At 40.3% G+C, this 23,676-nt stretch overlaps 1 protein-coding gene, 1 long non-coding RNA gene and 1 pseudogene across 7 annotated transcripts in view; 1 reads left to right on the top strand and 2 right to left on the bottom strand.

Annotated features, from left to right (window-relative positions):
* Window positions 1–951: 951 nt before the first annotated feature.
* Window positions 952–2,501, bottom strand: LOC102499414 (uncharacterized). Its single transcript, XR_334038.2, has 3 exons — window positions 2,469–2,501; window positions 2,270–2,382; window positions 952–1,064 (listed from the first exon to the last, which is right to left on the bottom strand). It is a non-coding gene; the product is annotated as an uncharacterized LOC102499414 (long non-coding RNA).
* A 2,020-nt stretch (window positions 2,502–4,521) lies between these two features.
* LOC102470244 (eukaryotic translation initiation factor 1-like) lies at window positions 4,522–8,894 on the top strand (annotated as a pseudogene).
* Window positions 8,108–23,676, bottom strand: part of CALD1 (caldesmon 1) — a 256,751-nt gene continuing 241,182 nt past the window's right edge. For 5 of the 6 annotated variants that reach the window (XM_006144999.3, XM_006144998.3, XM_006145002.3 and 2 more), the window contains 7 exons: window positions 22,866–23,006; window positions 19,627–19,670; window positions 19,443–19,521; window positions 16,140–16,277; window positions 15,403–15,498; window positions 12,642–12,722; window positions 8,108–9,156 (listed from right to left, as the gene is read on the bottom strand). In XM_006144999.3, the coding sequence (XP_006145061.1) occupies window positions 9,148–9,156; window positions 12,642–12,722; window positions 15,403–15,498; window positions 16,140–16,277; window positions 19,443–19,521; window positions 19,627–19,670; window positions 22,866–23,006 (588 nt within the window). In that variant the 3' untranslated portion in view covers window positions 8,108–9,147. The remainder of the gene's footprint in view (window positions 9,157–12,641; window positions 12,723–15,402; window positions 15,499–16,139; window positions 16,278–19,442; window positions 19,522–19,626; window positions 19,671–22,865; window positions 23,007–23,676) is intronic. The other variant, XM_006145001.3, reaches the window with a different exon arrangement.

The raw sequence follows: 23,676 nt of genomic DNA, 5'->3' as shown, positions 1-23,676 counted from the left end.
GCGTGTGCCCATGGTACCGAGAAGGGATTGTGGAGTGGTCATCTCCCCTGGGGAGTGAGTTCTTTCTGTCCCTCTGCCTCTCCTGTGAGGGCACGTGCCCTATAGCCAGCATTTCTCCAACAAAAACAAAACTTGTGCTTTGGAGCTTACCTAACCTTCGCTAAGTGAAGTTTCTGGATTTCTGTGTCTGTAAGACAGATACAGTAATTGCAACGACTATTTGGAGTTGTTAGAAGAGTAAGTTGAGAGTATGTTGGTCATCGTTGCTATCCACACTGAGTTCCATTCTGTGGGGTTGTGTGACTATTTTTATTATACTGGAAAAATAAGACTTTCTCCTTTTTCAAGTTTTCTTGAAAAACAGTTAGCTTTTATAGTTGTACCCTGTTTTATGCCTTACATACACTACTGAAGATGAGATGCAGAGTCTTTATATATGGAATGTGCTTTTCTGTTGGAGTTTAGTCATGGTTGCAAATCATAGGATGGCTGAAGTACAAGGTGAAGCACTAAGAAATGGTCTAACCAGGTCATACAATAAATACATGACAGTTGGAACTTAAGTATTATGATTTTTAATCAAAATACCTACCTTATCACATGTCAAGTAATCCTTGTAGAGAAAAAAATGAGTAATAAAAATTTTTAGGAATTCAACAAATCCTTGAAAGTCATAATCATTATTTCATGAATTCACCAAATCTTTTTTTTTTTTAAAGAGGTTTTTGCCTTAGGGCACGTGCACTCACTAGGGGGAGAGAGAGAGTGAGAGACGGTACAGTGAGAGGGAAAGTGAGAAACTATTCCTCTAGGGGGGATGGCAGCACTGCAATCCCTTCTCTATTCTTCTCTCAGGATTTTGGGCACACACATACATGCACCCTGCCAGAGTTTCAAGCCATTGAGTCTGGGACTCAAACTGTGATCAACCAACGTAACCACTGTGTCATCTGCTGGCCTCACCACCTAATCTGGTTTGAATACCTACTGCGTGTCAGGGACTATTCTCAGTGGTAGGGCTTTTGAACTGAATGAAATAGACATTCTTCATGGACGTTGTGTACCTGTGGGAGAAAACAGATAAATCAAATATAATAATAATAATAGACCATTTCAGGTAATGATAATTGTTATGGAGAAGAATAAAGTAGGGAAAAGTAAAGGGCATAGGGAGGGTGGCGAGGTGGGCTTTGGTAGAGTTAGGTAGCAGTTCAATATAAACAGGGTCAGATAGAACTCCCCTCTCCTCCCCAACAAAAAAATCCTGCCCGAGTGGGTCTGGCCTGTAGTCCTCACTTTCCAGTAGGAAGGGTTTTAACCATACATCTCCACCTTGGGAAAGTCCCAGTTGTGTCTCAAGACCCAACTCCTGTTTGCCTCACCTCTAGGCCAAGACCCTTTTACTTGCTTTAAGGTTGAGCATTGAACATCCTAAACCAATGACTTGTCCTTGAGCTACCTGTGCTCACTTACACATATTACGTTGTGGTTTTGCCCCCACCCTCTATGGACTTTCAGGATGTGTTCTTGGAAAACGCATGTGTGGAAGTGTGTAAGTTATGTAAGCCCCTGGCTGTCAGTCTAAGAAAACCCCATGATGAAAGGAGAGGGGTCACTCAGGAGAGGGAACTGGGGCCATCATCAAAGAAACCCATCCAGATAACCTCAGGGCTGGCTGGCTAATTCGCCTTCAACCAGCCTGTTCTTCCTTCTTGAGAGTGTACTTTGCTATGCTTAGCTAAATAAAGTTTCTATATGAACTACTTTTCTGCAGATATCTGTCTTCAGTTCTTTGTCAGTGGATGCCAAGAGCCGAGGACCATAGTCACCTTGTAGCTTTAGGGTTGCCAGGGAAGGCCTCTAACCTGGAGGCAGGTGGGCAGAGGGAGGGACCGTAAGGATGTCTAAGGAAGCAGCTTGTACAAAGGCTCAGAGAAGAGCATGTTATGAGTTATATGAGGTGATATTGTTTAGCCAAAACTTAGCTGAACCTGGTATCATTTTAGGGAAGGAGATTTCATAAGGACTGTAAAATAGTTTTTTAAAACATCTCTTTTTTTAACTTAGACATTTTAGCTCAGTGAAATCCTTAGACTAGGTCCACAGAAAGCCTGCGAACCTAGCTGGGCTTCCTGTGTCTCTTATTCCAGACAGTGGTATGTATGGGAATGAAATTCTTTGCCTTTTAGTTAGACTGGAAGTAAGCCTAGAGTAACTTCTACCAAGGGCTGTCAGTCTGAACTTTTGTTGCCCTTCTCTATGGTCTTACCAGTGCAGCTTACTGGACAGACCTCTATATCAGCCAACTTCTGTTTTTCGAGAAGGCAGCCTTACTCCTGCACCAACTTTTCCTCCTCTACTTTTTTGGCCAGTACTCGGAGACTGCAGTATAAAACACAATGTAATTAATGTAGAATTGGAAAAGAAGAAAAGACAACCACAACTAGACCCCCAAAAGACATAATTACTGGTGTAGGAATCAGGAAGAAAGTTCATTTTAGAAACATGGCCACAGGTAAGTTGTGTTAGGAATATAATTAATTTTATGTAATTATGTCATTTTGAAATTATTGAGCAGAGGCTTAAATGAGGATATGAAATGACTAGGGCAATCAGTTATTTGTGACATCATAGAAATCAGTGGTCAGGTGGCCCTAGAGGTGTTGTCACAATGTGGCTGAGGAAGCCATGCTAGGGCCTGGGAGCCCTGGGGTAGTCTAGTACCTGTCTTGGTCTTCCTCAGACTGTCTCTAGGTTTACTTGGTTTAGGGAAAAATGTCTCAAACTCTTTCCAAACTCAGATCTTCAGATCTATTCTTTCTTTTTTTTTTTGAGAGATTTTCGCTATAGGGTGCGTGTGCTCGCCAGACAGAGAGAGACATAGAGACAGAAAGTGAGAAATCACCCCCCCCAGGGGGGATGGTCACGCCACAATCCCTTCTCCTCCATTCTCCGCTTGGGATCTTGGGAACGCACGCACACGCGCCCGGCATGAGTTTTAAGCTACCAGGTCCGGGACGCGAACCACGGTTGACTATGTGGGAGTCCAGCAACATAGCCATTACGCTAACTGCTGGTTCCCTTCAGATCTATTCTTGACAGTCAACTAACGAAGCTTCAGTTCAGTGGTCATTCCCATAAGGACGCCTTCCTAACCCTGCTGTCATTAGCAGAATTAACTGTATTTGGGGACTGCAGTGAAGCAATCATTCACCTTAGTACTTAGAAATAAGGGAGTAAGAGTGCCTCCTGACGGCTCGACAAATAACTGGATAGATCATCTTAAAAGGGAACAAGTGGGGCCAGCTGGTGGCACAGTATAAACAAGGGTTTGTAATGGTGGGTCCATAGGAGAAGGTCCTGTGTTCATGTCCTGGAATCCTCCTGAGAGCACTGAGTATATGCATGTGTGCCTGAGACCCACACTGGGTGAGGCCAGGGCGTAGATTGTGAACTGAAGATCCTGTTGGGCATGCCTTTATTTTAGAGAGATTTTTGCTATAAGGCACATGTGCTCACCAGAGAGACAGAGACAGAAAGCAAGAGATCACCCCCCAGAGAGCATGGTCATGCCACAATCCCCTCTTGAGATTTTGGGCACACACGCACATGCACCCGGCGTGAGTTTTAAGCTGCCAGGTCCAAGACTCGAATCATAGTTGACTATGTGGGAGTCCTGCGACCTAACCATTATACCATCTGCTGGTCCCAGGCATGCCTTTCTGTCTGACTCTATCTCTTTCAAGTGGAAGAAATAAATAACTTACAAAAAGCAGGGAGGAGATATTTGGTTCCCAGGTTTAGAGTGAAGTCTCAAGACAAAACCCATGAAACAGTTAATACATGAATTATAAATCTTAGAAACGAATATCATAAAATGGATTAACTTCGTGGAATTCTAGAAATTTGACTACAAAAATTGAGAGCAGTACATCTAGCAAAGTTTGTAAGTTGAAATGCTCGTGAAATCATCTTCTCTCTCATCAAGCACCATTATGTATACTGGTACTGGGTATACCTCTGGGGGTACCAAAAACTATAAGGCAATTATTTTTGTTTTTTGATTACCCCAGTATTCTTTCTTCCGTCTGAATGCTGCCTGTTGGCCTGCCCCAAAGCCTAGTGGTTAAAGGAGCTGGATCCCACATGGCTGATGCTGCTTCAGATCTGGCCTTGGCAGAAGGCTATGTTTTCAACTTCATATCCTGAATATGCATATTTTAAAATTATTTTTCATTTAACTCAGTCTTTTCATTTTGATCCTAATACTACAATGTGTATTCTTTTTATTGTTTAGTTTTGTAAATTGATTTTGACAACTCATTGTCTAGATTATGTATGATTAGTAAAAATACTAATCATTGGCAACAGGTACAGCGCCACCACTGAGAACTCAGCAGCCTCTCCTCTCAGCCCCCTCTCTTTCTGATGCTACAGTGTGTTCCCCCCCACCCCACCCTCTTCTCTCACTATCGTCTTACACAGCAGGCCGTTTCCTCCAAGGAAAAGGAATAACACTATATGTCTACTCTCCAGAATCTCCACTCTTTTGACACTGCCGATGCAAGTAAGGATGATAACCTGCTTCCTGTTGGCCATGAGGACTGTGTCCATATATGAATTCAACAGAGAAACGGCAGGAAGATTGTTACTACTGAACAAGGGATCACTTATGATCATGATAAAAAGAAACCAGTGGGGAACCAGCAGTTAGCGTAATGGCTATGTCGCTGTACTCCCACATAGTCAACCGCGGTTCGTGTCCTGGACCCGGTGGCTTAAAACTCACGCCGGGCGCATGTGCGTGTGTGTCCAAGATCCTGAGAGGAGAATGGAGGAGAAGGGATTGCGGCATGACCATCCCCCCTGGGGGGTGATTTCTCGCTTTCTGTCTCTCTGTCTCTCACTGTCTGGTGAGCGCAGGGGCCCTATAGCGAAAACCTCTCCAAAAAAAAAAAAAGAAAGAAAGAAAGAAACCAGTGAACACATTTAAGAAGAAATTTGCTTGCAATAGTACCATAATTGAGCACCCACAATATGGAGAAGTAATTCCACTACAGGGTGATCAGTATAAGAAGGTGTGCCAGTTTCTCTTAGAAACTGGACTGGCCAAGGGTGGTCAGCTCAAGGCTCAGGGCATTTTTTTTTTTTTTAGAATTATTTCATTTTACTTTATTTATTTTAATTTGACCAGAGAGGGACAGAGTGAGAGAGAGAGAGGTACAGTGAGAAAGCAAGCTGCCAGATCCGGACTTGAACCATGGTCGGCCATGTGGGAGTGCATGGGAGTGCATTAACTACCATGACACCTGCCATCCTTCAAGGTTCAAGGGTTTTTGTAGCTCACTGAAGCTTGAGGATTTTCTTGCAATGAGTAGAACTTCCCACCTGTCCCCTGTCACTAGTTTAAAAACCTCGCAGCTTGTATAATGTAACCATCTAGGATCTGCTTTTACCTTGAACTAGTCTAACTCCTCCATATAATAAAATGAAAAGAGCCAAGTTGTCTGTCTTAAAGTCCCTTATTTAAACAGAGGTCAAGGAATAAGCACCTGGCAATGTCCAGCTTGAAACAAAACAGTAATGTGATTCAGCCAAGTCCAAAGCCCCAAGACCACAGAGAGCTCTGTCCGGCCAGAGGCTCCTCAGCTCTCTCTCTGCAGTGTCCCCTGCCCTGAGAGAATGTCAGCACCTGAATAGCCCTCGGTGAATCTGAAAGGAGAAGATGGGGTAAGCAACGATGACAGCTGTACCACTTATAAAAGATCCCCTGACATCTTCTACTTGACTGGGTGGACAGAGCTTAAAGAGGCCACCTTCCATCTAGTGAGATGACAGGACATCTGACTTGCCATCATGTTCTTTTTGTCCAGACATATTTTATTGGATTGTTGGAAAACTTAGGATGCATTTTTGCATAGAAAAAAATATGTCACGACTTTTCTGATGACCCAATAAATTAAAGGATGTCCAAACAACAGAATATGAGACCAGCTTTCTATCACAGTTAAACTTTTGTTGAGGGAACAAGTTTCAAACTGATGTCTCAGTCATGAGCTAGCTCTAGAGCTTGCAGTGTCCTAGTGACAGCAACGAAGTTAATTCTGCTACTCTTATGGGTAGGATTTAGGGGACTGTGCAGGAGCGTTGGGGCTATAATGAAAACTTCTATGAGGTCAATTGGTGATACATAAATATGCAAAATTACTAAAAACATGCTTGAATTGAAATACAATCACCAATGTTTTGCAAGTAGTAAATATTCTACAAACAAATGGTACATTTTTTCCCCATAGGATGTGTGTGTACTCACTGGAGAGAGAGAAGAAAAGTGAGAAATCATTGCCCGGTCCCCCCCTCCCCCCCCGGGGATAGCCACGCTGTAATTCCTTTTCCTCCATTCTCCTCCTGGATTTTGGGCACACATGCACAGCTGGTGTGATTTTTAAGCCGTGGGGTCCAGGACTCAAACCATGGGTAACTGTGCATGAGTCAAGCACCTTAACCACCACACCACCTACTGACCCCACATATGGTGCATATTAAATGGGTGTTTCTGCAGTAAAAGACACCACCTTTGGGAAAACAGCACTTTTCCATATTAGAAGCAAGAGGTGTGTGACAATAATGGCAATGAAAGGGAACATGGGGGCCAGCAGCTGGCGTCAACAGCAGAGCGAATTTCAGTATTTTTCAAGTTTTTAAACATTTTTCTTTTTTAATGAGTAAAACCAAGACTCAGTCTGAAATATTGGTTTTGCCACGCCATCATCTTTATTACAATAGACACACATCTTGCATCAGGATAGTACATAAAAATAAGGGAGGCAAAAACATTTGAAGGAATTCCATTTATTGTGGATGCATTTTTCACAATGTATTTTTATTGCAGCAATCAGTTATCAGTGAAAAAATATCAAGTGTTTATAAAATGTTTAGGAATGGCAGATTCACAGAACGTGCTAGTCAGCTTGCAGTTTTATCTCTTAAAAAGAACAGAGAAATGTAATTGAACAAGTAAACAAAAGATTTATTTCTCAAAAGTTTAACCCCTATTGAACAAAAGTCTACCCTAAAACTTATTCCATCCAAATATTGGAATAAAAGTCAGGATCAATACATTTTCTTCTCAACTTTAGACTTTCTAGAAAAAAATATATAATAGCAATCAGGATAGTACTTGTTCAAAAGTACAAGGCAATGTTAACTCACTCTAACCCTAACTCAAACTTTGATCCATTTCACTCCAATGATGGGAGATGAAATTCTAGTTTATCTTATCATAGACTGCTGTCTACTCTGTCATGGGTGGATGAGTTTTTGTAATCTTGGTGGCTTTCTTTCTTTTGGCCCAGGCTTGTTAAAAGCTAGAGGATTCAACTACTATTTACTGATTTCTGAGAAAAATCGACTTTGGAAGGCAGTGGTCACTCCTCATTCCTACCCAGAATTCCTGTAGGAATACTGTAGATAAGAAAATAGTTATTTGGGAGGCTCCCTCAGTGTGGCAGGAATTGAGACGAGGACAGTTTTGGGCATGGCAACTGAGGTATGAGTTTGTATAAGTACACTCTATGTATGTGTCTATACTAGAACTTTCTGCCAAGACGCGGGGGTACTTTTTCATCATCTATTGTGAAGAAGGATTTATAGGCTAAGATAAGATCTGATATCAGGATTGTATGTGTAAAAATGGTGAGTCAATAAAGATTCTACAGGGGAAAGCAAAGTAAATCTAGTAAAAGTTACGTATGTTTTTGAAATTTCAAACTATCAACTTAAGACAAGTAGTAATGACTAATAAAGGTACTAAATTTAACTTAAAAAATGTTTCAGAGTATGTATAAATGGAAGTGCTGTCATGCCTGCTAAAGTCTGGGTTTTGGGCACTTTACTTTTCTGTCAAACACTCACCAAAGTTGACCTTTGTTTACATCCATCTATGGGATTCCAATCTGCACAATCATGTCACTAAAATTCTTGTCTTTAAATTTTAGGGAAGGAAGAGACTTTAAATATCATTTAGACCAACCTATTGTGAACTTCACTGATACAAATAAGCAGGCTTTGAGCTTAATCCAGATGACAGATTTAAAAAAAGTCACACTGAGCTTTAAGATTATCTTTAATTATAAGCTGAATACGATCAATACGTCTTACAGAAAATTTCAGCTAATTTTGACACTTGTAATCTCTTTTTCCCCCCAATACCTTTCCCTTCCAAGTCACTGGGCTTTGAAAACATATCAATACCTATCTGCCATGTTTCTATTGGCAAATATGAAATATTAATATAATAATCGTGATTTACATTTTTAAAAAGCTGTGATATTGGCTAGTTATAAGGACAAACTACTAAATATAATAGTCTAGCACATAAAAAAGCATTCTACCATTAGTGTGTTTGTATATGTGTATGCACATACATACATAGTTGGGTAATTTAAAAATGTGGTCTGGCTACTATCACTACCAAAAAAATCCACAAAGCAACCAACCTAAAAATATCAGTACCACTGTCAGCTAACATAAAAATTCAATTTAGATATGAATCAGCATTAAAAAAAAGTAATACCTTAACAGTACATCTTTTTCTTTTTTTTTTTTTTCAAAGACAATCATTATTGCAGTTTATCAAATCCGAGATGGGTTGCTTTTAGAAAGTGTTACAATTGCCTACTAAGATCAGTTCTTCCATGCTTTATTATAAAGTGCAGAAACAACATGACTTCTGTATTTAAAAATAACAATGAAAACTATGGTTCTTTTTTTTTTTTTTCCTTCTTCTAGATACTGCTCACATTCCTCAGGCAATTTTAAGCTTGAATCCCCTTTTGTTGACCTCTGATGTGTTTGGTATCACTGTTCAGACACAGAGTGATGATGATCAGTAGAAAAGTCTCTATTTCACAGCATGGGTTTCTTTAAAAACAGGCCCTGTGCAAAGGCAGTACTTTTACCAGGAACATCTCTAGACTGTGATTATTAAATATAGTGATAATATACATGGGCTTACTGGGATATTGAAAAACAAAAGAGAAAATGAACCCAATTTAGTAAATCAACATAAATATAAACCAGAGCAAGGTAGCCCTCTATAACTGAGCTGGTCCAGCATCTTGAGCGTGGGTTCTTTCTTGAACTGTCTCAAACCTGCTAAGAGAAAAGATCTTTAAATCATCAGTTCACAGTGTTTCAGCCAGATGGTTTAGAAAAATGATAGTATAGCAGAATATATATTTATGAAAGGGAGGATTAGTGGCATTCTAGTTAAATATGGTATTTTATTCCACTCTTTCTTCTGTTGATTTTTTTTTACTTCCTTTCTCCTTTCTTCCTCTTTTCTATTTTTTAAAAAATAATTATTTATTTGATTTTATTTATTCATTCATTTATTTTAATTTGACCAGAGAGAGATACACACAGAGAGAGAGGGAAAGTGAGAAAGCAAGCCACCAGGTCTGGTACTTGAACCACAGTCGGCCATGTGGGAGTGTCCAGCACCTTAACCACCATGCCACCTGCTGGTCCCCTTTTCTTTCTGTCTTAAGCCTTGAGTCAAGGAGGTTTTTTCCCTAGTTCTTTTTTTTTTTTTTTTTTAAAAAAAACTCTAAGGGCCCAGAATCTGTAGTGTACATTCTAAAAGAGGCACAGGTAACTGAGTAGCTCACAGGACCACATTAACATGTGATGGTAAAGTAGGATATATTTCTCTTTAATATTCTCCCTTTTTAAAAAATCTACCAATCTTGATTTTCTCCCTCCTATTCTTTCACTACTACCTCTGAGATATATCTGACCCATAGTTCTATTCTTATATCATTTCCCTCCTTTCAGCTAGTAGCTAAAAATCCTTGTTGAGGTATTAAAGTGTTATGAATTCAGACTTTTTAATGTGTTGTGTATTTTTGTTTAAAGGAATGATTGTATGACAAGTAGTGAGTTTAATATTTTGGAGCTCCTAATCTGCTGCCTCATAAAATCAGCCTTGGGTCTGGTGGTTTTATTACTTCAGTCATCTGGTGGTTATATTGTTATTATCACTGTAGAAAGAGTTAAGTGGTACAGACCAGGGAGGAGCAGATGGTGTGTGTGAACACTCACTCTGTCATTCTTGTCCTTTGTTCCACCCTGTTGTATAATTCCAGGGAGTACCAATCATGTTGTATTAGGTATGAGTGGTATTCTCTGAGCCCTTCCATTACACGTCATCACTGCTCCACTTTCTAGAGCTCTGGCTAAGAGGAATGTCATCTAGAAGGATTCTATTCTACGTGTGATACTGGCCCATGGACAGTGACATCCCTACTTAGAAAGGAGACTATAGAAACACATGGACGGCCATTTCTGAAAGGTCAGATACTAATATGAGAGGGCTCATAAGGACTTAGGCCAACAAAGTTCATTCTTTGTCTAAAAAACAACAGCAAAATTCTTCTCCTCTGCCGCCAAGAGAAGATTATACTAGGAATTAAAAAACTTCATATTTTCTGGGGACCAGCAGTTAGCGTAATGGCTCTGTCACTGAACTCCCATGTAGTCGACCGTGGTTCGAGTCCTGGACCCGGTGGCTTAAACTCACGCCAGGTGTGTGTGCGTGCATGCCCAAAATCCCGAAAGGAGAATGGAGGAGAATGGAGGAGAAGGGATTGCAGCGTGGCCATCCCCCTGGGGAATGATTTCTCGCTTTCTGTCTCTCTGTCTCTCTGTCTTTCTGGCAAGTGCATGTGCCCTATAGCAAAAACCTCTCAAAAACAAAAACAAACAAACAAAACCTTCATATTTTCTGTAAATGTGCACCCTCAAAGGAAAATGGCACATGTAATGGTTAGGAATGCAGGCTCAGATCAGACTGCTCCAGTGTTAATCCAGGCTCTGCTATTTGTTCACAGTGTGACTTTGGGAAAGTTGCTTAATCTTTAGGTGCCTCATTTTCTTCTTCTGGCAAGTGCATGTGCCCTATAGCAAAAACCTCTCAAAAACAAAAACAAAAACAAACAAACAAAACCTTCATATTTTCTGTAAATGTGCACCCTCAAAGGAAAATGGCACATGTAATGGTTAGGAATGCAGGCTCAGATCAGACTGCTCCAGTGTTAATCCAGGCTCTGCTATTTGTTCACAGTGTGACTTTGGGAAAGTTGCTTAATCTTTAGGTGCCTCATTTTCTTCTATAAAATGAAAGCAATAATACTTACTTCATATGGTGACTGGAGGATCAAATGAGATAATGTAGATTAAGAAGTTAAGACAGTGCCTAGCTTATAGTAGATGCTCAGTGTTAGTCGCTTATAGTAGTGGTGCTCATTATTACTAGGTGCTTTTAATACATTAGGCAATGACTTAGAAAACTGAAATTATTTAAAAAGTTACTTTAAGTAGAGAGGCTGGGCTGGTAGATTTTTTCTTTCTTTCTTTTTTTTTTTTTTTTTAGTTTTTGCTATAGGGCATATGAGTTCACTGGAGAGAGACAGAGAAAGAGAGAAAGAGAGAGAGAGGGAGGGAGAGGGAGCGTGAGAAATGACCATCCCCAGTAGGGGTGGCCATGTAGCAATCTCTTCTCCTCCATTCTCCTCTCAGGATTTTGGGCATGAACACACATGTACCCAGGATATTTTCCAAGCTGCCAGGTCTGGCACGTGAACTGTGCATTCAGCTATGTGGGATCCAGTCGCATTTACCTCCCGACCACCTGAAGACCCAGGGCTGGTATATTTTATTGGATGAAATAGTAATACGTAACTAACAGAGAAGATGAAGTAACATACTTAGGCAGTTGCACCAGACTTAAGAGTGTTTAAGAAAAGGAAGTAATTCTCTCATTTCAGTGAACTGTAATGACTTTCTAGTTGTCTTTGATGTGTTCTGAGTTTGCTTAAGAAGAAATTCTTTCTACAGAGTTCTAGATTGACCCATGGCAGACTCTTCTAATCTTACTTATCGTTGGTCTCTGATTTCTCTATTTTTCCCTCTCTTAAAGGAGAAGACCACATTTATTTCTTAAAAAGGGGGAGGGCTATACTTAGGAGTTAGATTTGCTCTTTAAAGCAAGGGGGGCTATTTGCAGTCTGAGTATCATTCAGATATTGTCCAGAGGCCCTTTTCTGAAGAAAGAACATACCCTTCGACCAGAAAATCAAAAGTAAACGAGAAATCTAAGTATTCTTAGGATTAATTTTCAGAGTGAAGCAAATTTTGTCTTTCTTTTGAATATTATTGTCATTTTTTTGGTCACAGCAACCTTGAGTCCTACACTGCTGGCAATGGCTATGTCATTACTTAGAATGGTTCCAATTCAGGAAGACAAATGACTATAGTGCCAAGCCATGACCTTGTAAGGAAATGTAGACTGTGGTTGTTCTATACAGCTTTCTGCTGGCCAAGTTCTTACCACGATAAGATAGAAGGTCTTACTGGGAACCATTCCACAGGTTCTGGCTATTTACATAGTATGACTGATGAACCTGCAATGCCAGAGTCTCCATGAACCTTTTCTTTGATTGCACTATATATTCATGACTTTCAGAAACTGATGGTCATGCAGGCAACAACCTATGGGTTGCTATTGACATTTCTCACTGATACTGCAGGATACATCAGGAAAATCCATCTCTGAAATACTAGTCTTTCCAGAATATTACCTTAGTGGGGGAAGTGACTTTATCCACAGATTGCTTTTCCCAGAGGTTCCGCTTGCCAGATACATCTCCTGGCCTTAAGTCCTAATGAAGAGAAAGTAGAAAAAAATGACAGGTGGCCATTTACTTTAACTATTCAGGTCTAAATAAGTCACCACATTTATTGTTTGTTTGAATCAGTTTATTTAATACATTTTACTCTAGCAATCCGTATTGGATGGAAGTGATAAGACCGTTAGTCATCACTTGATTTTAAATGGCTCTTGACTTGTCTTAAGATATGACAATGGGTTGGAACTACAGCATTTAGGTCCTTGTTTTTCACCAAGGACTTACTATTTATTGATCGGTAAGATTGGAATATAAGCATATTTGAAATAATGTCGACTATTTTTAACTTTCTGTGCTCCTGATCACACATTATTTAAAATAATCCACTTAGGATTTGATGAGCATTTCGCCCATTGCAGATGCACCTTCTTTCGGTGCCCTATGCATGTCCCCAGCCCTTGGTAATTTAGAACACACCAGCTTGACTTCCAATGGCCAATGTCGTGTTTCTTTGCCTGAAGACTTTCTCCAGATACGGAAGTCCTCTTGGCCTGTTCAGGGGGCAGCCTGGAAGTTAACATGCTTGAAAACAGTTTTTAACTGCTGTTGCTGCAAGAATGTTTCTCAGGCTCACTTATTCCTCAGGCTGGATAACTCTGAAGCCTACGTTCTAAGATGGTTTCCAGTGGGATTAAGTTTACAGCCCAGGTGGTGACGTGCTTAATAACACATTCTTTATTGGCTGCTGTCTTCTCCCCAGTTCAGGCCCTGGAATGTTGTCTTTACTTCCCAAACTATTTGCACTGGGGTCGTTGTCTTGGGGCTGCTTCTGGGCAGCCCAAACTAAGTTTTCTAATTGTACTTTCCTCACAATAAGATCACTTTGTGTTTCCTGAGGGGAGGGTGGGGAACCCAAAATGGGTCCCTTGAGCCAAGTCCCACAAAAAAACAAACATTTATCACAAGTTGTGCTCCTAAGAGAAAATGACAGTCGATGACATATGTGAGGACATGTGGAAATCTTGGGGAGGAAAACTAAAATATGATCAGTAGTAGTTATATATAGCTTTGAGTCTTTATTTACTACCTCCTAATTAAATTCATTTGGATAAGGGTCCAAATTTCTGTTTCCATTTACTTTGCTCTCAACATTTGCTCATATTAGTACTTGGCAAAAGACAATTTGCAGAAAATAAATGCGTTTTACTGAAATAGTAATGCTTATTTTGGCAAGCCCTTTTTTTATTAGGAAGGCAAAGCTAACAGCAATTGAATTTATCCACGGACATTGGTCCAAATAAACATATTTCTGATAGATGGTACCGAGATCTCAACACTGAAAATGCACTGTAAAATGGGAACGTGTGAAGCATTTCCAATTTGCCTTAATCTTCCTGAGTTTCTGGATTCTGTGGCATGAATTTCTGATATTCTATTAGAGAGTTATACCTATTTACCTTGGAACCAGTAAGCAATAGCTCAGTTTGTTTTTGCAGAATTCCACTACGTTTGCCAATGTAGGTAGAAGTTGCCAAATTGTCTGAAAGACGGCTTTAAGATTTTAGAAACCATTAGTTTGTCGGGAAAGTCGTGACATACTTTTCTATGCAAAAGTATGCAGTGACTTTTCCCGACAACCCAGTACAATCAGGAATAGGCCGAGAGGAGCTCTGACAAGTAGCTTCTAGCACTTTATTTGGTTCATATGAGATGAATGTTTTTTCTCTCACATATAGATTCTCCTATCTAAGAAAATGGATTGCATTTCTCTTAAATCCTGCCAATGAATCTATCAAGATCACTTACAGATGAAGTAGTTCATTTAAAGAAAATATTAACATCCTAGTTGTGAGCTGACATTTTAAATCAAAGGGGAAATATAAATGGAATTACCTGACCAGACTACATTTTAGAGAAAGACCCACTCCGGAAGAAGAGGGAAAAATGAAGGCAGGAGAGGCAGGTTTCCCATCAAGCAGAGACCAAAGAGTGAAGAACAGAAGCCAGCTGAGAAAGATATTGTTGGTTTGATTTTTTTTTTAAACAAAAAGAAAGACAAATTAGCTTTTTAATTGCTGTATAACATGTAGTTGAGACACAAAAAACAGACAAACCAGCTAAAACAGACATAGCCAGAATTGAACTACAGTTACAAAGTTTTTCTAGTTTCTAGTTTTACTTTTTTTTTTTTTTTAATGACTTTCCTTTGGAGTTATTGACAGCAAAATTATAGCAATTATTTCAACAACTACCCCATCACTGCATTTTTTGGTGTCAAGTTATAGAAATTAGACAAACTAGAAAACATGGGTTTAAAATAGCAACATACACATTCTACTAGGAATAAGTTTAGGGAGCCATTGAGAAGGAGCCAAAATAATTTGCTATTTCAATTTCAAATTCCTATCCATAACGTACAGAAGCTAAACAAATAGACCAGTAAAGGGTCTACATTTGAACTGCCCAACATTCTGGGCCAGTCCTCCTCTCAGGGTGGAGAGGTGCTTTCTTGGTTCCGGTTTACCCTCTGGGTAATGATGGTGCAGTCACTCAGGGCTGTTCTAAACCTGAACCCCTCGTTGTCTGTTACAGAGCAGTGACACTGAAGGATAGGAGAGCTATATCTCCTAGGCAGGTCAGCCAACTGCTTGTTTTCTTTTGCTGTTGGAAGCCAAGAGATCAAAGACAGAAAGACAAACCTGGAGTTACTTACAGAAGGTTTGGGAGCAGGTGACTTGTTTCCATCTGGGGTTTTGGTTAGCCATTCATTGATGCGGCTGGACACCCCCACCTTCAGGCCAGCAGTCTCCTACAGCGTCAGTCATCCAAAATATGAAACAAAAAAGTAAACATTACCTGGGAAGGAATCTTCAAAGAAATCCTGAAATACCAGTAAGTCTTATTACTTTTTGTGAAGTGTATTTATCAATTTTTTTCCATGGGAGAGAGAGAGAGATCTCGCCAACGGAGTCTTCACACCATGATCCACCCCAGTCTCAACCAGCCCAGATCATAAACACAAGCATACGCACCATGTACTCAGAAATGCTCTGGGAAGCAAAGCCAGGGTCTTTCCCATGTGGGTCCAGTTGCATTACCTCTGTGCTGCCATCTGGCCTCAAGTATTATTTCATATAACCCCAAACCTTAAAACTTTAAATATATATAAATAATATATAAGTATATATCTATATATTGTCTAGATCTTCCACCTGCATTGCACCCCATGCCAACCTCAAGAGTTGACAATCTCTGGCATTTTTGAGTACCATGGTGAGCACTTAGCACACAGCACAGCTCTGTGAACACACTCACCCAGGGTCACAGTGAAACAGTGTTAGAACTGCACCTTCTTCAAAATTTTTATTATGAACTAGTGTGATTCCTAAAACAGAATGGAAAAACAAAAATGCATCCCTCTAAACTTAGAAGGTGAAATCGCACACTCACCTTATTTGGTGTGCCTGATGCGGTGGGGGATGAAAACACGTTCCCTTTCTCCCACATGCTCTTGATATTGCGTACGCCTTCAGCAGGGACAGGAAGATCTGAGGCTGCTGGCTTCGTAGGCTTGGCAGTTTTTGTTCCCTGAAATGTGTGAATTATTTTTAGGATTGGTGCTGAGAAGTTTGTTCTGGTAAAATTAGAGTGCATTTTAAAAATGCACTATATAAATGCCTTCACCAAAAATGTGTCATAATTTCTATTGTAAAACTGCATCTTATGGCAGATGGTGTGGTGGTTAAGACAGTAGATCCTACGTGGCTGAGCACGCGGTTCGAGTTCCGAACCGGGTGGCTTGAAAAACATGCTAAGCATGTGTATGTGCATGTCCAAAATTCTGAGAGGAGACTGGAGAAGGGATTGCAGGGTGGCCATCTTTCTGGGGGAGGGGGCGATTTCTCTCTTCCCCTCTCTCTATCTGTCTCTTTCTGGTGAGTACACACACCCTATGGCAAAAGTCTAAAAACCAAAAAGTCCCTGCATTCTAATGGCATATATCTTGCAAAATAAACCATAGAACTAGAACAGGGGATCTTGCAAAATAAAATATGCTTTTTGTTGGGGCACCAGATGGTAAAGGTGATATTCTACTTTGTATCTTCAACAGGTTCTTCTTAGATGCCTACTGTGTGCAGGACGCTCTGCCAGGCTGTGGTCAAAACAAGGCAGTCCACTCTGTAAGCTGCAGTGGGTTTACATTTAGTAGAAGAGAAAGATGGTGATAAATTACCCAAGTATTTCACATTATGGTAAGGGCTATAACGAAGTGCTACAAAGTATGGCAACAGAGCAGAGAACAGGGGGCTAATTCTTAGTTTAGGGCACAAAGAAGGCTACTTATTTAAGTCCTGAGCTGATGGAAAACTCGTAAGTGGTGAAGTGAACGGGGTGGACTTGGTTCGATGCAGAGGTAACAGCATGTGCAAAGGTCCCGGGGCAGGGGAGTGCTAGAAGACTGAGGGGCTGAGATACCACTGCATGGACAACATACTGGAAAGGGGAAAGGATGGTCATAAGGAAGGTGGAAAGGTGTGCATTCGAGACCCTTTCTCAGCAGTAATGAATGGCATACCCAGGATGGCATATGTTTCTCTCCCACTTCTGCTTTGTGGCCTGTAGCCCGTGGTCAAGATGGTTACCAGGCTGAGTGGCATCATCACCGGCCGTGACATAAAAACTCATCTTACTGCACTGTAAAGGACTGAAACCACAGTCTGGCATTCAACTTCTTAGTGCCTTGACAAGTTCAAGCATAGGAAATATTTACAATTTGTTTTACATTGGGTCATCAGAAAGGTCATGATGCAGTTTTGCATAGAAAAACAGAAAAATATGTCATGCGTTCCCCAGCAACCTAGTATTTTAGTGGACATTTACTCTTGGGAATAGAAGTCATATCTGTGGTGTTAGGATGTGATCATTTTTTTTTTTTTTTTAGAGGTTTTTGCTATAGGGTGTGTGCATTCGCCAAACAGACAGAGACAGACAGAGAGACAAAAAAGCGAGAAATCACCCCCCAGGGGGGATGGCCACGCCGCAATCCCTACTCCTCTGTTCTCCTCTCAGGATCTTGGGCATGCATGCACACGCGCCCGGCGTGAGTTTTAAGCCACCGGGTCCGGGACGCGAACTGCGGTCGACTACGTGGGAGTCCAGCAACATAGCCATTATGCTAACTGCTGGTCCCAGGATGTGATCATCTGATAAATTATCAGATAACTTTCTTATTTGCTTTTATCATTTGTGGGCTATTTTAAAAGCATCTCTACTCTAGAGTATAACAGAGAAGAGAAAATGAAATCAAACTGATCCAATTACTTTACAGCAGGTGCCCTGATGTACAAGGCTAAGATCATGGGCACGAGTCAACAAGCCAGAACAAAAACCAGGATCGCATTCTGCTCACTGACGTCTTCCTTCATAGTGCTTTATTACGTGGAAATAGTCATTATTTCCAAATAGCGTGAAACCTTCAGGTCAGTTGGATATAAAAAAAAGTTGAACTAGGCAGAAATATAAAGCTATGGCCCTCCAAATATGAAATAATCAATTTGAAGTTGATGACAATTAAGCTCAGGTTGGCTACTGTCTTTACATTATAGTACTACTTTTATTTGATAATAGAAGTTTTTTTAAATAGAAGAGGATTAAACAAGATTGTAAGGAACCTATTTAAACCATATATGGGAACCTTTTTTTAAAAAAAAAACTATTATTTTATTTAACTTTATTTATTAGTATTATTTTCCAGTTTGATCAGAGCGAGACAGAGAAAGAGAGAGAGGGAAAGTGAGAGAGGAAGCCACCAGGTCCAGTACTTGAACCACAGTCAGCCATGTGGGAGTCCAGCACCTTTATCACCACGCCACCTGCCAGTCTCGGGAACCTTTTTTTTATAAGGAATTCAAGATACTTAATACTGTGAACATATAAAAATATAGTTATGCCAATAAACTCATTCATTCAAATAACTCCTTCATTAAAGAATGCTGAAACTGAAAATAGTAAGCAATAATCTATTTAAAGCTCTTCTATAATTTATCTTTATGACTGTACTTCTCTATAACTAATTCAAGGTGTAATGAAACATCATTAATATGCTTGTATTACTATGGCTGTTGGGCTTAAGCATTTTTATAATTTTCTATATAATCAGACCCTATTTCTTCTTTAAAAGCTTATTTCTGGGCTGGCCCCATCGACTAGCAGTTAAGGGAGCTGAATCCTATAGGGTCAGTCACGTGGTCTGAATCTTGGCACTGGGAGCTTGAAAAATACATGGGGCACATGTGTGTGTGTGTGTGTGTGTGTGTGTGTGTGTGTGCCCCAAATCTTGACAAGGTGGAGAAATTGAGAAGGGATCATAGCATGACAATGCCACACTGGGGATGCTCTCTTCCTCTTCTTCTCTGTCTATCTCTCTCTGGTGAGTTCACGTACCCACTGGCAAAAATAAAAGAAATTCTTAAAAAGTTTATTCATTTCTTTCTTCCATGAAAGAGTGAGAGAGAAAGAGAGCACATGCTAGCATCCCCAACTGGGTCTTGATACCACAATCTACCCCCAGCTTCAGCCAGCTCTGAATCATGGGAAAGTACCCAGCATACCCAGGGAGATCTCCAGAAGTGAACTCAGAACCTTCCCATGTAGATCAGCCTCACAGAGCGTTGCATTACCCTGTCACCCTCCAGCCCCTGATCAGAGCCTATTTGAGTTTGATGGGATGACAACTCCAAGGTCAATTCTCACCTCAATTGCGCTGGTGTACTGCTCTAGTCTGCTGTCAATCTTAGAGACTACTGCTGCTTGATGAGTTGACTTCACCCCACTGTTAAATAAAGAAGCACATACATACGTATACATTAAAAACATGAGAGAGATAGTTCATACAAATAATAGTGATATTCTCAATTGAACAATCAACTATACTTACCTTTTCTGCACAGACTTATTCAAAAATTCTGCTCGCTCTTCTATCTAGGAGTCAAAAAAACAAAAACAAAAACAAAAACAAAAACAAAAACAAAAACACACCCAGTTAATATTTCAGCTTAAAAACAATGGTTCTCAGCCCATACCATTATCATCTCTGAACCTGGCGAATAAAAACACCAAGGAGTGTATGAGGTTATTTGGGTGCTGTGTACTGCAGTTCAAGTAGAGAGAAAAGCCATGTATAAGGTATTTGACAGACTTGTGGCATGTTTAAGGTATCAGATAGTGGCAGAAAGCAGAGAAAGTGGGCAGAGTTTTAGAGGCAAATTAAAGACTGGACAGAAATGGAAAGGAATACCTCTGAAATAATATAAATCAGTGGCAAAAGAATACAATTTTAAGACTGTCACAATAATTTTTTCAAAAATATACACTGTTACCTTTTCAGACATATTTATATGTCTTATGCTATTTGATTAACAAAATTCTGCCACAATGTTTCAACTACATATTTGGCATGTAACAGGACTGAATAAGAAAGATGAAGAGGAAATGTGAACTTTTCCTTTCTTGCTCTGCATACTTTTCTAAATTGAGAGCTGTCAAGCCTGTCCTTGAAGTTAATTTGCCCTGGCATGGAAAAGATGGGGGAAGGAGTGCCATGAGAATGGGATACTACTGAAGCTGCCCATGGACCCTCTTTTAGCGCGAGTGGGAAATAGGAAATAAGGCCAGAGCAACTGCAATGAACGTACACTGAATGGACTAAATGGGCACTTCAATAGTCTTCTATAAATTCTTTTTTAAAGCTAGGAACTTCTTTCTGTGACCCATCACCTGTCAGTACAGAGGCAGCAAATGACAAACCCTCCTTTGCATATGGCTACATGTGCCAAAGCACACACATGTTGAAAAGTTCCATTTTCTTCCATGTTCAGGGCAGCCAAGAATCAACAGGATTACAATTACCCTAGGCTAGTGTGGTTGAGTATCCCCTTCTCTCAGTGCAAGCTGATATAAGAAATTACCATCCCTGAGGGACTTAGTAGACTTAGCAAACATTAACTCCTATTGATCATGTTCTGGGAATCTGAGATCAGGTTGGCAGCATGACTGGGTTCTGGCCCTCTTGGTTTGTAGAGGGCCATGTCTTGCTGTGTTTCACTGATAGAGAGCAGAGAGGAAGCAAGCAAACTCCTGTGTCTCCTCTTCTAAGGGCACTGACCCCACTCATGAGGGTTCCAGCCTCATGACCTATTACTTCCCTAAGGACCCACTTCCTAACACCGTCACATTGTTAGAATGTCACACATGAATTGTGAGGGGACAAATATTCCATCCATAACACCCCTACAACCTCCCAACATGTTAGGAGCTCTTTGTGACTTGGACTAACCCAAGATTCGTGAACACTTTATACATTTTTTAAAAGAATTATTTAATCTTATTCATTTTCTTTTCTTTTTCTTTTTTTTTTTAGTTGACCAGACAGAGAGAGAAAATTAGAAAGCAAGCTGCCAGGTCCAGGACTTGAGCTGTGGTCACCCTTGTGAGAGTCCAGCACCTTAACCATCATGTCACCCGCCGGCCCTGAACATTTAATATTAAATATCACAAATTATTTTGGAAAACATGCTTCACTCCCAGTAGCAGTTGAGTAACATTCTTATCGATACTAGGAAGGATACTCTATTCTTTTCAGTGATTTCTTACAAAGATAAAAGCAAGCTCTTACTAAAAATAAATCTTTATGCAGAAAAATGCTATAGGAAGCTCTGAGTTTATGAGATATAAAAGATCTATAAAGTGGATCTTATTTTTCTGGTTTTAATGATAAAGTTAGAAGTACATTTCTGTAGAGGAAGTTTCCAAGTGAATAAGGTGAAATAGTTTAAAATCATGTACTGCACTGACACTTTTAGTATTGTCAATCTATCGGTTCATTCATCCACCCTATTTTTAATTCAAGAAGCCTATAGCCAAACAACCAACCAATAAATTATATGTTGAGTATCTCCTATGTGAAGTGAATGCTCAATGATGAACAAGACAGTTGTATGGATTGAAATCTGTGCCTCTGAAATTCAATTATCTTTGACACGTAAGGCACTGTGTTGGCTGCTCAAGAATGCTAACCCTTCAAGCAAAGGATATATTTGGAAATAGTGGCAGATGGATTATGAATAATGGATGGTACTTTCCATCAGCACATTCTCTTTTCTCTTCATAGCATTTCTGTTTTACATCAATCAGAAACTACGCGTGTCCCATGAAGGCAGCAGCAGGACCAACCTTATCCTGACAAAGGACCTTCTCCAAATCACCTTTCATCTCTTCCTATGTCCGTAGCTTTAAAATTTACACCTGCATCATTTCCAGCTGTTTGCTGTTAATGATGATAAAGAAAAACTGAACAGCTAACAAGAAAATCAGCTTAAGCCCTATACTTGCCTGTTTTATAAACTTTAAATGTTCCCATTCTCAGTTGCTCCAAGCAATCAGACATGGACAGGATGGATCAGTGAAATTTCAAGATAATCAATCACCAAATGTCATGTTAATGTATATCAAAATGTCTAGCAAACAGCAGACACACACCCCACCACTTCGTTCCTCTCCTTCTGTGTGCTGTGACTGAAGAGAAGCTGTGAAGTGACTGAAAGAAGGTGCTATGGTCTGAACGCTTGTGCCCTTCCAAAATTCATATGTTGAAATCTAATCCCTGGTGCGCTGGTGTTAAGAGGTGCCTCTAGGAAGTGAAAGTGGTCATGAAAGTGAATGGGATTACTGCCCTTTTAAAGATGCTGGAGGGTGCTCATCTGCCTCCTTTTTCCTTTTATGATGTGAGGAAACCGTGAGAAGGTGCATCTATGAGGAACAGGCCATTACCAGACACTGACGCTGCTATCACCATGATCTTGGACTTTGCAGCCTCTGAACTCTGAGTAGTAAGTTTCTGTTGTTTATAAATTATCGAGTCTGTGATATTTTGTGATAGCAGCAAACAGACTATTACAGGATAGCAAAAAGATAAGGCAAAAGTCTTGAATAATCAATCAATAAATAAGGAGCTAAAATAAAATTTCTGTTAAATGACGAGAGCTCAAAAAGTTCACAGAAAAACAGAACATTTCTGAAATGTGTATATAGTTTTCTCACAATCTGCATTTTCCACGAACATTTTGAAGGCCCTTTATATTATGATAGAAGTTCTACAAGATTTTCTGGAACGAATACCTTAAGAGATGAACCTTTAGGGGTAAAACACTTGAATGGCTTCTTGTCGTCTGAGAAGCCATCTTCTGGCATCTTCTGGCGCTTTTCAGCAGCCTCTGCCCTTCGCCTTTCAATCTCTTCCTTTAGCCTCCTCTTCTCTTCCTAAAAGAAAAAGAGCAAATACAAGGATATCAAGATCAGCTTCCTGGCAAAAGGAAAGCGTGCTGAAGGAGAAAGAGCACTCGAAGGAGAGGGAACAGACTTTCATCCTAGATTACACACTGCCCCTTTCTCGAGGGTGGGCCATAGAGGTTAAGCCTGAGTGGGCATACACCTGCCTGCAATCCTGTTCTGGTGCTGCCATGCCCCAACTCTGTGATCTTTGCTGTTATTTATAATGCTCTGTGCCTAAATTTCTTCATCTGTAAAACACAGATAATAACAGTACTTTTATTTATTTATTTAGTTTTGCCATAGGGTATGTGCACTAGCCAGAGAGAGACAGAGAGAAAGTGAGAAATCAGCCCCCTTCCCCAGGGGATGGCCACACTGCAATCCCTTCTCCATTCTTCTCTGGGATTTTGGGAATGTATACACACATACTCGGTGTGATTTTCAAGCTGTCAAGTCCAGGGCTCAAACCTCAGCTGGCCATGGGAGAACCCAGCACCTTAACTACCATGGCACCTGCTGGCCCAATAGTACCTTCTTACCAGAGCTTTCCTGGGGACTAAACCAAAATGCACAGATAAAAAGCTTAGATTGATGATCAGTATGATCATGGTGGCACCTCATCCTCATCATCCTATAAGTCAGTTAACGTTGACCTTCT

This window comes from Tupaia chinensis, unplaced genomic scaffold, assembly GCF_000334495.1.
Source record: "Tupaia chinensis unplaced genomic scaffold, TupChi_1.0 Scaffold000140_1, whole genome shotgun sequence".
Classification (NCBI taxonomy): Eukaryota; Metazoa; Chordata; class Mammalia; order Scandentia; family Tupaiidae; genus Tupaia; species Tupaia belangeri.
This window is presented reverse-complemented; position numbering and strand designations above follow the sequence as displayed.